Source organism: Polistes fuscatus, unplaced genomic scaffold, assembly GCF_010416935.1.
Source record: "Polistes fuscatus isolate 324 unplaced genomic scaffold, CU_Pfus_HIC Scaffold2, whole genome shotgun sequence".
Lineage (NCBI taxonomy): Eukaryota > Metazoa > Arthropoda > Insecta > Hymenoptera > Vespidae > Polistes > Polistes fuscatus.
This window is the reverse complement of record NW_025113096.1, coordinates 8490495-8504144: the sequence shown is the minus strand read 5'-3', so window position 1 is coordinate 8504144 and position 13650 is coordinate 8490495. Positions and strand designations below refer to the sequence as shown.

The 13650-nt window shown below is 27.3% G+C and overlaps 5 protein-coding genes, 3 long non-coding RNA genes and 1 other non-coding gene across 14 annotated transcripts; 3 read left to right on the top strand and 6 right to left on the bottom strand.

The window, feature by feature from the left end:
• Window positions 1-73: 73 nt before the first annotated feature.
• On the bottom strand, window positions 74-146 carry Trnav-aac. Its single transcript has one exon. It is a non-coding gene; the product is annotated as a tRNA-Val (tRNA).
• A 359-nt stretch (window positions 147-505) lies between these two features.
• LOC122516003 (apidaecins type 73-like) lies at window positions 506-3104 on the bottom strand. Of its 3 annotated transcripts, XM_043633471.1 has the most exons (14): window positions 3005-3104; window positions 2666-2763; window positions 2451-2534; window positions 2292-2366; window positions 2111-2185; window positions 1930-2004; window positions 1749-1823; window positions 1568-1642; window positions 1388-1462; window positions 1207-1281; window positions 1026-1100; window positions 845-919; window positions 666-733; window positions 506-549 (listed from the first exon to the last, which is right to left on the bottom strand). In XM_043633471.1, the coding sequence occupies exons 2-13, from the start codon at window positions 2750-2752 to the stop codon at window positions 722-724; spliced, it is 858 nt and encodes a 285-aa protein (XP_043489406.1). In that variant the 5' UTR covers window positions 2753-2763; window positions 3005-3104; the 3' UTR covers window positions 506-549; window positions 666-721. The 3 variants fall into 3 exon arrangements, with proteins under 3 accessions (XP_043489406.1, XP_043489407.1, XP_043489408.1); XM_043633472.1 differs by lacking the exon at window positions 2111-2185; XM_043633473.1 differs by lacking the exons at window positions 1026-1100; window positions 1207-1281.
• A 1135-nt stretch (window positions 3105-4239) lies between these two features.
• Window positions 4240-4676, top strand: LOC122517205 (H/ACA ribonucleoprotein complex subunit 1-like). Its single transcript, XM_043635642.1, has 2 exons — window positions 4240-4247; window positions 4340-4676. The coding sequence occupies exons 1-2, from the start codon at window positions 4240-4242 to the stop codon at window positions 4674-4676; spliced, it is 345 nt and encodes a 114-aa protein (XP_043491577.1).
• A 21-nt stretch (window positions 4677-4697) lies between these two features.
• On the bottom strand, window positions 4698-5738 carry LOC122516001. The gene is made up of 3 exons (XR_006303477.1): window positions 5653-5738; window positions 5067-5387; window positions 4698-4804 (listed from the first exon to the last, which is right to left on the bottom strand). It is a non-coding gene; the product is annotated as an uncharacterized LOC122516001 (long non-coding RNA).
• On the top strand, window positions 5329-6412 carry LOC122516000. Its single transcript, XR_006303476.1, has 3 exons — window positions 5329-5520; window positions 5662-6114; window positions 6228-6412. It is a non-coding gene; the product is annotated as an uncharacterized LOC122516000 (long non-coding RNA).
• LOC122516002 lies at window positions 5887-6932 on the bottom strand. Its single transcript, XR_006303478.1, has 3 exons — window positions 6708-6932; window positions 6218-6348; window positions 5887-5970 (listed from the first exon to the last, which is right to left on the bottom strand). It is a non-coding gene; the product is annotated as an uncharacterized LOC122516002 (long non-coding RNA).
• Window positions 6933-7490: 558 nt separating this feature from the next.
• LOC122515997 (tropomyosin-like) lies at window positions 7491-9922 on the bottom strand. Of its 2 annotated transcripts, none has more exons than XM_043633465.1 (6): window positions 9838-9922; window positions 8794-8970; window positions 8591-8710; window positions 8466-8516; window positions 8036-8353; window positions 7491-7964 (listed from the first exon to the last, which is right to left on the bottom strand). In XM_043633465.1, exons 2-6 carry the CDS (start codon window positions 8965-8967, stop codon window positions 7737-7739), a joined length of 891 nt encoding a protein of 296 aa, XP_043489400.1. In that variant the 5' UTR covers window positions 8968-8970; window positions 9838-9922; the 3' UTR covers window positions 7491-7736. The 2 variants fall into 2 exon arrangements, with proteins under 2 accessions (XP_043489400.1, XP_043489399.1); XM_043633464.1 differs by lacking the exon at window positions 9838-9922 and adding an exon at window positions 9376-9562.
• Window positions 9884-12694, top strand: LOC122515998 (mitochondrial import inner membrane translocase subunit Tim17-A-like). Of its 3 annotated transcripts, XM_043633467.1 has the most exons (3): window positions 9884-9972; window positions 10649-11157; window positions 12264-12694. In XM_043633467.1, exon 2 carries the CDS (start codon window positions 10657-10659, stop codon window positions 11146-11148), a length of 492 nt encoding a protein of 163 aa, XP_043489402.1. In that variant the 5' UTR covers window positions 9884-9972; window positions 10649-10656; the 3' UTR covers window positions 11149-11157; window positions 12264-12694. The 3 variants fall into 3 exon arrangements, with proteins under 3 accessions (XP_043489402.1, XP_043489401.1, XP_043489403.1); XM_043633466.1 differs by lacking the exon at window positions 12264-12694 and having other exon boundaries at window positions 10649-11441; XM_043633468.1 differs by lacking the exons at window positions 9884-9972; window positions 12264-12694 and adding an exon at window positions 10002-10292 and having other exon boundaries at window positions 10649-11441.
• On the bottom strand, window positions 11645-12265 carry LOC122515999 (snRNA-activating protein complex subunit 5-like). Its single transcript, XM_043633469.1, has 2 exons — window positions 12009-12265; window positions 11645-11893 (listed from the first exon to the last, which is right to left on the bottom strand). The coding sequence occupies exons 1-2, from the start codon at window positions 12126-12128 to the stop codon at window positions 11654-11656; spliced, it is 360 nt and encodes a 119-aa protein (XP_043489404.1). The 5' UTR covers window positions 12129-12265; the 3' UTR covers window positions 11645-11653.
• Window positions 12695-13650: the final 956 nt, after the last annotated feature.

Here is a 13650-nt window from a genome sequence, read left to right as displayed (position 1 = left end):
TAGAAAATGTATAATAATAGAAATTAAGCGAGAATTTATTATTATTTTATAATTTAAATGAATAAAAAAAAAATGTTTCCGCCCGGGATCGAACCGGGGACCTTCCGCGTGTTAGGCGGATGTGATAACCACTACACCACGGAAACTTGGATATTTGTATAAGATTTTTAATGGTAAATTTACTACATTCATTTAAATTTGATTAAAAACATGTTTTAATCTGTGAAAATTATTTTCTAAATAATAATACATACATGTTTGGAAATTTGTAATTATGTATTTACATATAAATGTAATATATACTTTAAATACAACGAATTATTTTGTTTTTATTAAAAAGATTATATAAAGACATTATACAAGTTTCAATATTATATTAGATAAAGAATATTACATAAAATTATTAGTCGAGTATATTTATATATGTAGCATCATTAATTTAATTTAATCTTCTTATCAGGCCAATATCCGATGTCATCAAGATAATAAAATTCCTATTTTTTAATTTTGTTGTCTTATTGTAACTTGCATCTTGAGTTATGTTATACGCTTCGGAGTTAAAAATTAAAATAATATTAATTATATAATAAGAACATATAGAAAAATGTAATCAATGATTTATGAAAATTTTTGTTAAAATATTTTTGGATTTTTTATATACTTACCAGATATAAAAGATATAGAATCTAATATCGAGATGTTGGTTTTGTGTATAAGCTTCTCAACGAAGTCTCTACAATATGAAGACGAAAATGATTAATATTCTTTATAAATAAAAAAATTTCTATAGTAATAAAACAATTAAAATAATCTTTTCAATATTTGTAATTGTTATTATTCTTACAGGATGGGGTGGACGTGGTGGAACCTGTTGTGGTCTTGGTCTGGAAGGTTCAGGATCAGCTTCGCGACGAAGACGCTAAAATAATATAAACATTAAAATAATATTTATTGTTTTCTTGTGATACAGAAAACTCATATTTGAAAATACATTTCTTATTACACGTAATTATATTTATTCTTACCGGGTGAGGAGGACGTGGAGGAACTTGTTGTGGTCTTGGTCTGGAAGGTTCAGGATCAGCTTCACGACGAAGACGCTAAAAAAATATGAACATTACAATAAAATTTATTGTTTTCTTGTGATACAGAAAACTCATATTTGAAAATACATTTCTTATTACACGTAATTATATTTATTCTTACCGGGTGAGGAGGACGTGGAGGAACTTGTTGTGGTCTTGGTCTGGAAGGTTCAGGATCAGCTTCACGACGAAGACGCTAAAAAAATATGAACATTACAATAAAATTTATTGTTTTCTTGTGATACAGAAAACTCATATTTGAAAATACATTTCTTATTACACGTAATTATATTTATTCTTACCGGGTGAGGAGGACGTGGAGGAACTTGTTGTGGTCTTGGTCTGGAAGGTTCAGGGTCAGCTTCACGACGGAGACGCTAAAAAATATGAACATTACAATAAAATTTATTGTTTTCTTGTGATACAGAAAATTCATATTTGAAAATACATTTCTTATTAAATGTAATTATATTTATTCTTACCGGGTGAGGAGGACGTGGAGGAACTTGTTGTGGTCTTGGTCTGGAAGGTTCAGGATCAGCTTCACGACGAAGACGCTAAAAAAATATGAACATTACAATAAAATTTATTGTTTTCTTGTGATACAGAAAACTCATATTTGAAAATACATTTCTTATTACACGTAATTATATTTATTCTTACCGGGTGAGGAGGACGTGGAGGAACTTGTTGTGGTCTTGGTCTGGAAGGTTCAGGATCAGCTTCACGACGAAGACGCTAAAAAAATATGAACATTACAATAAAATTTATTGTTTTCTTGTGATACAGAAAACTCATATTTGAAAATACATTTCTTATTAAATGTAATTATATTTATTCTTACCGGGTGAGGAGGACGTGGAGGAACTTGTTGTGGTCTTGGTCTGGAAGGTTCAGGATCAGCTTCACGACGAAGACGCTAAAAAAATATGAACATTACAATAAAATTTATTGTTTTCTTGTGATACAGAAAACTCATATTTGAAAATACATTTCTTATTAAATGTAATTATATTTATTCTTACCGGGTGAGGAGGACGTGGAGGAACTTGTTGTGGTCTTGGTCTGGAAGGTTCAGGATCAGCTTCGCGACGAAGACGCTAAAATAATATAAACATTAAAATAATATTTATTGTTTTCTTGTGATACAGAAAACTCATATTTGAAAATACATTTCTTATTACACGTAATTATATTTATTCTTACCGGGTGAGGAGGACGTGGAGGAACTTGTTGTGGTCTTGGTCTGGAAGGTTCAGGGTCAGCTTCACGACGGAGACGCTAAAAAATATGAACATTAAAATAATATTTATGTAGATGAATAACTTTTTATGAATTTATATTTAACTGTAGTTTTTTTATCACCTCAGATTTAATTTCTTGATAGCTGTGAAGTTCAAGATTTTGAAGATTTAGGAGATGACCTTCAGTTTCTTTTGCGAGTGCGTACTATAATATATAAAGAAATAGATAAGCAGATAAAAAATAATCAGATATTTCAATTCTCTCGAATCGTGGTGTATATTATATTTTAAATCTATTAAATTATTAACGTAAATGATAATTTTTTATATACTTACCGGATTTACGTGCAATTCAAACGATTCTCCAGTAACTACGATAATAAGCATAGCAGCGAGAGCTGCTCTTATCACTAAACTTGTCATTTTTTTCGTTTCTAGAAGAACAACGTCAATATTACTTACTATATATTTATTTCGATGACTTTGTGATATACTTATCTTTTAATAAAATGCAGATCGGCAAAGGTTACAAAATATTGATATGAATATAGAATTGTAGTTTTTTATATCATTTAAGAATTTTCATCAGAGTTAATTTTACATATATTAGAATAAAAACTAATTAAATTTTTTTTTTATGTATTAAGTTATTGTAAAGACAAAATTTTTACTTACTTATCGTTGCAGTCTAGATGAAAGTTTGCAAGGAAATGATTTCTATGAGACCTATAGCGTTGCTTTTATACTTATTGCTTTCTTCGATACTTTCATTTAACGCACACGCATTAACATCTACCATGAATACTGGGGAACTACCGATAGTTGTTTATCATATACATTTTTTTCTCTGTGGAATACTAAATTACTTACTATGATATAACGATAATTCCAAGAATGCAAAGACCAAAAAGCTTTTATATATTTATTTCACATCATGGAATCCCAGAACTATACATTTTTTTATTGTTATTAATGCTTCGTAAGATATCCTCATTATTTTTATTACACATGATATGTCAATATTGTGTCATTAGTTTAAAATCGTTTTTCAAATATCAATAATTGAAAAAAAATTGATAAAATTAAAATAAAACAAATATTGTCCAGAATAATAATGACTCTTATATAATTTTATAATTTAATAATGACGCCAATTGCATGAGTATACTTGTGACCGGTCAACAAGTGTTCAAAATACGATTTCTGTATAATCGATGGATTAATCAACTGATAGTTTATAATTCTAATAAAATAATAGAAATATATATAGTAAAAGAGCAGAAAAAATATAAGAAATAAAAAAATAATAGAATCATAATATTGTTAATGTTTACAAATAGAACGGATATATTCGAGTGGATAGATTAAATTTTGTAAACAGAGATATAATCAAATGCATACAATAGATATCCAAAATTAAATTTCTATTTACGAAACGTTTTAATCCATGTTTTGATTTGCTTCTTCTTATTTTGCTTTAAAATTATTATCTAGAATTATTATCTTCAAGATTGTATCATAAATTATCTGTAATGTCATACATTTAAAAAAAATTGTTAGAATTAGAAAAGAATTAGAAAAGATATTATCAGAAGTAATAAAAGAATATTTATTGAAAAATATTGATTACAAATTATAATTATAATAAAACTATTATATGGAATAATTATAAACGTGTGTGAACGAAAGAAGAATAATGAAAACTTTCTGAATGTGTAACGCCACACATATCATATATTCTTTTCATATATTCTTTCGATTATATTTTAGTTATGATTAACATACATAAAAGAAACAATGATCAATCAGTGCAGAAAATAAATCGATCGAGTTTTGGGGGAATTCCCTGATTAACCAGAGATCACTGATGATAGAATTCCTAGATATGATTACACAATAACATTATCTTAATGATACTGTTTGTTAAATAAGACTACATTTTGGTTATTGGTTATGAAAGAAAAACAATAATTATAGTAAGTTCAAATTGATATATATTTTTTCAAATAGCCGTGATGCTATTAAGTATTCAAGTATTTATAAACATTCATTTGCATCTGATGAAGGAGCTGTTCATTATGAGCTCGGTGAAGAATCAGTTGGTGAAGAATCAGTTGTTGAAGGTGCTGGTGGAGGTTCGGAAGTCGAAGGAGGTGGTGGAGGAGGAGGCGGAGGTGGAGGTGGTGGTGGACGACCGGTTGGTGGTGGACCGGTTGGACGACCGCATGGAGGTGGTGGTGGTGGACGACCGCCTGGGGGTGGACGAGGTGGACGCCAGCATGGAGGTGGTCGGGGTCGACGATCGCCTGGATGTCGTGGTCGATGTGGAGGTCTTTTTGGTGGTTGACGATCACTCGGAGGTCTTCGATTATGGTCATCAGATTCTTCTACGTCGTATTCATTTGACTCGAATTGTTTCGATTCGAATTCTTCTGATTGTAATTCATTAGACACGTATTCGAGATCAACAGGTTCCTAAAAAATGAATTAATATGATTATCATTAATCTACAGAAGAAAAAATATGATACAAAATTTAAACGAACTATTAGTTCGTTAAAATCAATTAAAAAATGAAGAGAATTTTTAATTATATATTGGCATAAACGGTAAGAAAAATTTGTCTATAGAATATTAAACAATAATTACGATGATTGGTAAAATAAAAAATGTGTGTGTGTATGTGATTTTATTTTTTATTTTTATTTTAAATATATATGTATAAATGATTTGTTTACCTCTTCTGGACGACCGCCTGGTGGTGGGCGAGGTGGACGTTTACCTGGGGGTGGTCGTGGTGGACGACCGCCTGGTGGTGGGCGAGGTGGACGTTTACCTGGAGGTGGTCGGGGTGGACGATCGCCTGGGGGTGGTCGGGGTCGACGATCGCCTGGATTTCGTGGTCGATGTGGAGGTCTTTTTGGTGGTCGACGATCACTCGGAGGTCTTCGATTATAGTCATCAGATTCTTCTACGTCGTATTCATTTGACTCGAATTGTTTCGATTCGAATTCTTCTGATTGTAATTCATTAGACACGTATTCGAGATCAACAGGTTCCTAAAAAATGAATTAATATGATTATCATTAATCTACAGAAGAAAAAATATGATACATAATTTAAACGAACTATTAGTTCGTTAAAATCAATTAAAAAATGAAGAGAGTTTTTAATTATATATTGGCATAAACGGTAAGAAAAATTTGTCTATAGAATATTAAAAAATAATTACGATGATTGGAAAAATAAAAAAATTTGTGTGTGTGTATGTGATTTTATTTTTTATTTTTATTTTAAATATATATGTATAAATGTTTTGTTTACCTCTTCTAGACGACCGCCACTGGGTGGACGCTTGTCAGATGGTGGTGGTCGTGGTGGACGACCGCCTGGTGGTGGGCGGGGTGGACGACCGCCTGGTGGTGGGCGGGGTGGACGTTTACCTGGAGGTGGTCGTGGTGGACGACCGCCTGGTGGTGGAGGTCTTGGAGGTTCATCAGAGGGTGGTCGTGGGCGTTCGCCAGAAGGTGGTCGTGGTGGTCGACGTCCATCAGAAGGTGGTCGATAATCATCGTCAAATTCCTCAACGTTGGATTGTTCTAATTCGTAGATGACGGGCTCATATTTAAGATCGAGAAGATACTGAAAAATGAATTAATATGATTATTATTTCTCTATAGAAAAATACAATTCTCTAAAGAAAAATAAAAGAAAAAAGATTTTGAACAAATTATCAATCTCTTGTATTATATAGAAAGTGAAAACAATTTTAGATTGTATGTTGATGTAAGTAGTAAAAAAAACTTGTTTTTAAAATATCAATATAAGATTTTAGAATTTATTTTTTTTTTTAGTTTTAATTATATTTTAATTAAATTTTTTTCTTCACCTTTTCGTAGTCTCCTGGATCTTCAACTTCTACCTCTGATACTGCCGATTGTGTCGCAATACATAGTATTGCTAATAGTAAGGAAATAATAAACTTCCTCATTGTTGATCAATCTTAAGAAGCCATTTAAACTGAAAAATATTGTAAAACGGACATGTTAATTAAAAAGCACAAATAAAAAATTTGTATAATGTATGATGATAAACAATTAACAGCTTATTGTTAGTATAAAACTATGATTTATTAATACACGGTTTAGTTTTTTTAGATGCAAAACGTGAAAGTATATTAATAAAATTAGAAAAAAATATACATATTTTTTTAAAAATACTGTTTAAAAATTTTTTTGATATAAAAATAATTAATAATTAAATAAATTTTTTAAGCGTTTTATACAAATTAATTTACAATATAAATATAATTTGATTAACAGTAAAAAGGCCAGCAAAAGATTATAGCTATTTTGCAGGTATATATAATTTATTCTTACCTGAACTTCTTTTCGATGATTCTGATGTAAAATCTCTAATTTCTTCTGTATATATACCAGTGCAACATTTTAATTCAATCATTTATCTTTATTTTATCAGTCTATTTTTATATTTCGATATTATCTTTTTGCTCCGATATAATAAATTTTATTATATTAATCTATCAGTGCGATTAAATAAGTCTCGAGTGTTTCGTCATTAAATAATTAATTAATTTTGATTTGTATAATAAAAATATTTGATTATTTTTGGAAACAAATATTTATCTTTTTTATTATCATTTTTTAATATAATTGAGCCGTTTATTTTTATAGTAATCTAAGTCCATTTTTTATTTTTTCCGCGAAATGTTTTTTATGACAGTTAACTTCCAGTTGCAGATGTTATTACAATCATAAAAAAAAGAAAATATTAAAATATACTGCTCAATTTTACCAAATGTGTTTTTATAACAGGAAAACAATTCTTATTAAGTCAAGCCATTTAAGAATTTTTTATATGTTCAAATTGTTATCAATTGATACAATAATTAAAATAAATATATTGCGTCTAATAAATAATTTTAAAAAAATTTATATATATATGTATATTTATGTATAATAATTAAGTGAAGAAATTTTTATTGTCATCCTATCTCTATAAATTATCAATTATCTGTGATTAAGATATGTGAATTATCAATTAAAATAGATCTGTTATAAAATCATTATCTGTTCACGTAGTATTTTGTGAATACCAAATCTTATCTATTATCAAGAGAAAAATATAATTTGCAATATATGTTAATGTTACATCATTTATTACTTAAAAAATATTTAGTTTTATAACAATACAAATAATGTTCCACTAATGTGCATAAATCATTATCATGCATTTTTGATTCTTATTCGTAATTTTGCATTCATAACTGTACACGTAGCTACTAGATTTAGAAATCAAATAATATACATAAATGACATTTCATCAAATTGGTCGTTAGAAATTTTTTTGTATGAACTTTAATTTCTTCTGGTTTTAGTTCTTCCTATTTAATTAGCTGCAGGTTGATTTGATAATTCAAGGGCTCGTTTTTCTTCCGAAAGTAAAGTTATTTTTTCGTCATATTTAATACGTAAATCTTTAAAAAGATTTAATTGTGTCTCATATTCTTTCTTTAAATCAGAATTTAATCGTACTGCATCATCCATTCTAGACATCATCGTATTATGCTTTTCACGTTCTTCTGCAATTCGTGCTTCCATATTATCAACCTCTGCCTATAAAATACAATTAATTAAAATCAAACGTTCTTATTTTAATTTATATAACAATTAAATATAAAACATACCTGTAAATGTTTAACTTCCTTATTACGAATTTGTAAAAGATCTCTTGTAATAGCTACTACTTCCTTTAACGTTGATACTTGTATGTTAAGAGCATTGATTTGTTTTTCTTGATTAGCCATAATAACTCCACGATCTTCTAATTGCATTATTGTCTCTGTTAATTTATTTTTTAATTCAGTCAGTGTTACATGCGCAACACTTTCTTTACTGTTATCGACACTCTTAATAGTGTTTGCAACAAATGCTTCCAGATCAGTCAATTTTTGTTCGACTTCTACTAACTTTCTGTGATACATATCTCGTTCTGTGATTCTTTCCTAAAAATAAAAGTAAATTATAGTATATTTAATATTAAATCAATTTTATAAATTTATCACATTTCTGATAGATATACATTAATATGGTTTTTGTAAAATTGTAGCAAATTACCTTTACTTCTTCTTTTAACTTGCATATCAACGCATTCTCACTTTCGCTTACCTGTGTATATAATAATTATAAAATAACAATTATATAATAACAACTAATTGATAGTATTAGTGTAATTTTTTTACCTTGTGGAATTCATCCTTAATAGTAACCGTATCTGACATCGACTTTAATACGAGATCATTTTTAGAAATATTTGAAGCATCAGATATTGTATTTTCATTCTCTATTTTTAAATCTTCATTCTAAATAATGAATATGTAAATTTAAATATTTTTTAAAATCAAGATAATTTCATAATGATTTTCTATTATTATATTCCTTTTACCAGTTTTGGTATATCCCCTTGAACTTTGACAGCATCCTTGTCAATTGTATGTAAAATTTCATTTTTTGCGTCTTCTAAAGAAGAAATTATCTTTGATTGATCCTTTTCATTATTGTTTATTGTATTATCTACGGATACACTTCCAACTGAAGAACATTCTTGAATTTCAGACATATTCTGTAAAACAATTATTTTTATTCTCTTTATTGAAAACTTCAAACTTTAGTGTACAAGAGAGTTTTAGAATCACTATGGAAACAATTAAAAAAAAAGAATATTTTCTTTGGTATAAAATTATTGCAAATCATATGAATATAAATTATATAGAAGTATATATATTTTAATAAATAACTTTTCATTGAAGTATAGTATTTTTATTATTAATTTCGATGCAGAGAGATATACGAATAAAATTATTATAATATTTTAAATAAGTATATGAATATGTAACTTGATATCATATTATATACAAAAACGTATAGATATAATAAAAAGACTGATTGGTGTAAATATTGTATAAATAATATATAAGAAAATAATAATAAAAAACATTTTAAAATGAATTTTTACTATAATACATACTCAATTGTCATTCCAAAGTACTGGATATCAAGGACTAGCTAGAAATAATGTGTATTTTTGGATATTGTCCGCTATTTCTATTTTAAACTTAAAAGCGTGATTGACCATGCGTATTTCGCATTTTGGTTCGATAAAGTGAGAAAGAGTAAGAGAGAGAAAACAAATATTTAAAATAAATAAATTTTAATAAATTCATTTCTTTTTTTAGAATCAGATATTAAATTTTGACATTGTAAATTTTATTTTTGATTTATCCACTAAGGTTAACATTTTTAAATAAATTTTTTTATAATAGTTTGAAATTAGAATTGTAAAAAAAATTTCCAAAAATTTTATTAGTTCGTAAATAATTATAAAGAACAGTTTTTTTAAATGTAATATTTCAGGAATTAAATTTTGTTTACTTTTATTCTATTGGATAAAATTATTTTTTGTGGTGCAAAAAATTTGTGTTTAATTTACCGCTCATGATTTAGTTATATTATTCATGACAACACCGTGTACGTGAATTTCATAATAGTGTTACAGTAGTTATTTTTTAGTGATTATTAAAGATTATTGTGTATAAAGAAGGAATTACATTAAGAAAAATATTCAGTAAGCATTAAGAAAAATTATTATATATTTTTTTTATAAAAGATATTGCACGTATCATTGATTTTAAACATTATTTAACGTGAAATGATGTTAAGTATCGCGTACATAACCTCACTTTTAATTCACGTTCCTCTTGGTAACTAGGCGCACATTGATTTACGTGTACATATTTATAATTTTGATCTATATAGTAAATTGTATGTATCATTATACTAAATATAGAACAAAAAGTTCTTGAATATTCATTTTTAAAATTTTTATTTTGTTTTATCTAGTATTGGAAGGTTATGAATTTAATAATATAAAATTCAATTTCAGAGGTTAGTACAGTTTAATTTAAGTTGATTTATATTCATTATTTTCATGTTAAATAATTGTTACTAATATAATTAATTATAAATTATTTTAATAAAATTTGTGTTAGATGAATTAGTGTTAATGATTGCAGTATTATAAAATGTTTATTGTATAATACAGATCGATGATAGTTTGGTAGTTTTTTATAATAAAATTATGAATCAAAATTCCATAAACATAAAGTATAATATGCAGTTTTATAATTATGTGTATTTTTAATTTATATTGTATGTATATTTGTAAGGCTAAGTATGCGTATATATGTATATATACATAAATTTGTAAAAATTACGGTATTAACATTATTCTTATTCTTTAGATTATTAAATGATGGAAGAATATGCGAGAGAGCCGTGTCCTTGGAGAATAATAGATGATTGTGGTGGTGCATTTACTATGGGTGCAATTGGAGGAGTTGTTTTTCAAAGTGTGAAGGGTTTTCGTAATGCACCCAGTGGTTTTAACAAACGTTTAATAGGCAGTTTTATGGCTGTAAAACAACGTGCTCCAATATTAGCAGGAAGTTTTGCTGTATGGGGTGGATTATTTTCTATGATTGATTGCACATTAGTTCATTATAGAAAAAAGGAAGATCCATGGAATTCTATAATTAGTGGTGCGGCAACGGGTGGAGTTTTAGCTGCTAGAAATGGACTGCCTACTATGGCTGGCAGTGCTGTAATCGGAGGATTGTTACTTGCTTTGATTGAAGGTGTAGGAATATTTTTCACACGGATGCAAGCAGATCAATTTAAACCACAATCGTTGGTAGATGATTCTTCGCATGTTGGTCCAATACCACAAGGATATCCTTCATAATAGAAAGGAGTATGCTAGATTTATAAAAACTTAGCATGATATTAAAATATCAATGTTTAGTTATTATCGAAATAGAAAAGTATTTTTTTGTTCTTTATCTTTTGCCAGTCTGAATTTGTATAGAATAATCATCTGAGATTTAAGAATTATTTCAATTAATCTTTCAATTATACCTTTCATACAATCAAAAAGATTATTACAATGTGTACATGGAAGTATGAAATGTAACTTTTTATTATGTCATTAATGATTAGCAAATGGTCCAAAATATATCGAAGTAGTTATTTCTATAAGTTTTATTCTTATACTTTCTAATTATTTATGTACATATTAAGACAACTTGTGTTGCTCAAAAATAATTATTAAAGCATAAATTATAAAACAATTCAGAGGTTATTTATCCATATATGTACAAATAACTATGTACAAATTTAGTTTCGTATGTTAATTTTATTTAATCTAAGTACGTACAAAAATATTTTACAAAGTTAGATCATTATATTTATTAGTTATTTATTTCATTTTCTAATATATCAGCCAACTCATGAAATGCATTGCTACTATCATCGTCTTCACTTTCTTCTTCATTTAAATCCGTTAAAAGAGGCACTGATAAATCTAATAGTTTTTGATTTGTAACTTGGTTGTTATTTGTTTGCAAAGATGATTCTTCATTAGTATCTTTGCGAACTTCTTTAGTATTATTTTTTGCATTTATAAGACTTATTAAGTTTAATTGTTCAACCTGCAATATTGATAAATTCAAATGAAAAATAATTACTTCATGAAACAGTTTATTTTAAGTTGACATTGTTACAAATGAATTTTATTATTCTTTATTATTGCGGTATAATTTTTACCTGAAGTGCATCTATTTGTTGGTCAAGTTTAGATAATACATTCTTGAGAACACTTCTTTCTTTATCAACTTGTGTTCTAAATTTTCTCAACTCCTTAAGTTTATTATATGTTTTACTCATTTCTTTTCAAATTCCAAATTAGTATTTGCGATAATAAATTTTTAATGAGCTAAATTAATCATAGTAATATAGTCATAAAAGAGATAAATTCCAATATTCATGTAAGAGGTTAGAAAATTATATTTATATTTTCAGGGCTGGTTAGACGGCGTTAGTATCGCTGTATCGTATCGCGAGAACCAATAGTAGGCAACCATGAAGAAGTGACGGCAGTGATAGGTTAAAACTCAGTAACCAATTAACTTTGAGCAATTCTACAAGAACGATTGATACATGCTGTTTAATTATTTTCACATTGTACGCTATTTAACATTCTAGGATTGATTAAGAAAATAAATTGTATATATTTTAAATGTACTTTTAAATATATGGAATCTCATATATATATATATGAACAATTCGCTAAAAAAATGATAAGTATTAATATTTGATTAAAAAATCAACATAGATTTAAGCAAGAAGGGGGTTTCCTTTTGTTTCAAGAATAGATGCAAAACAAAAAGAAATATTATATGTATTTAATAAATACGATTTGCGTAAGCTTGCATTACGATTTAATACAATAATACTTTATTTTTTTCTACATAGCTCTAAGAGAAATTACAGATTACTCACAATTTTATTATTATTAACGGTAGGAATCTTTTAGGTACCAGAGCTCTATTGTTTTAATCACAATAAATTTTTTTTAACTCCGTGGCCTTTTAATTTTTTTTTGTTAAATACGGCCACGCAATAAGATATTAATACAAGAAGGAGTGAATGTGAATTTCTTTTTTTCGGCCTGTTAAAATTTAAATGTTATTTTATCTTTGTCATCATTCACGACGATATGGTAACGATTTGCCATAAATACAATACGAGAAAATTTATTTCTATACGATGGATATATCTATCCATAATTGTTCTTTTTCTTTTTTTATTTTTTCAAATTAATCCTTTGTTTTTATAAATATTTAATGATTATAATGCAAAATATTGGAATAATAAAAGAAAAAAAAATAAAATCATCAGTTTTTAAAAATACAACATGTGCGTATTCGAAAATTTTAACGTAGATTTATATCACAGGGCTTCTTAAACTTTTCCATTTGGCGACTCCCCTTTACCCGAGCAAATATTTTTGTCATCTTGGGTAGAGGTTTTATACTATCTTCTCTTTTACTATTATAAATTTACAGACGTACTATACTTGTAGCGTTGCTAAACTGTTTTTGAATTAATTTTCGATCGATTCATGTCGTTATGTCAGAAGCCCTGATATAACGTATTCATTTGGTTTTACAATTAGAACGAAGATAAATAAGTATGTTATTTTTTATAATACGAAAGTGAAGTTGAAAAGTTTTGAACCTAATCTTTTTTAAAAGTTTTGAAAATAAAAGTGATTTTGACCGAAAAACAAATTGTTCCTATTCGAGACTCCAAAACTTTTCAATTCCACTCTCGTATACGTATATTGTATCGTTGATTTTCGTTTATTATTTTTTTCTTTTATTCCTCTGCGAATGTTTACAATTTT

Coding starts and splice junctions, on each gene's coding strand:
- LOC122516003 (XM_043633471.1), bottom strand. CDS start 2,752: ATGACAAGTTTAGTGATAAGAGCAGCTCTCGCTGCTATGCTTATTATC. Junction 2,535..2,665: donor TTGAATTGCACGTAAATCCG/GTAAGTATATAA, acceptor TATATATTATAG/TACGCACTCGCAAAAGAAAC. Junction 1,101..1,206: donor CTCCACGTCCTCCTCACCCG/GTAAGAATAAAT, acceptor ATATTTTTTTAG/CGTCTTCGTCGTGAAGCTGA.
- LOC122515997 (XM_043633465.1), bottom strand. CDS start 8,967: ATGTCTGAAATTCAAGAATGTTCTTCAGTTGGAAGTGTATCCGTAGAT. Junction 8,517..8,590: donor TTAAGGATGAATTCCACAAG/GTAAAAAAATTA, acceptor TTATATACACAG/GTAAGCGAAAGTGAGAATGC. Junction 8,354..8,465: donor AGTTAAAAGAAGAAGTAAAG/GTAATTTGCTAC, acceptor TTTTATTTTTAG/GAAAGAATCACAGAACGAGA.
- LOC122515998 (XM_043633467.1), top strand. CDS start 10,657: ATGATGGAAGAATATGCGAGAGAGCCGTGTCCTTGGAGAATAATAGAT.
- LOC122515999 (XM_043633469.1), bottom strand. CDS start 12,128: ATGAGTAAAACATATAATAAACTTAAGGAGTTGAGAAAATTTAGAACA. Junction 11,894..12,008: donor AACAAATAGATGCACTTCAG/GTAAAAATTATA, acceptor TCAATATTGCAG/GTTGAACAATTAAACTTAAT.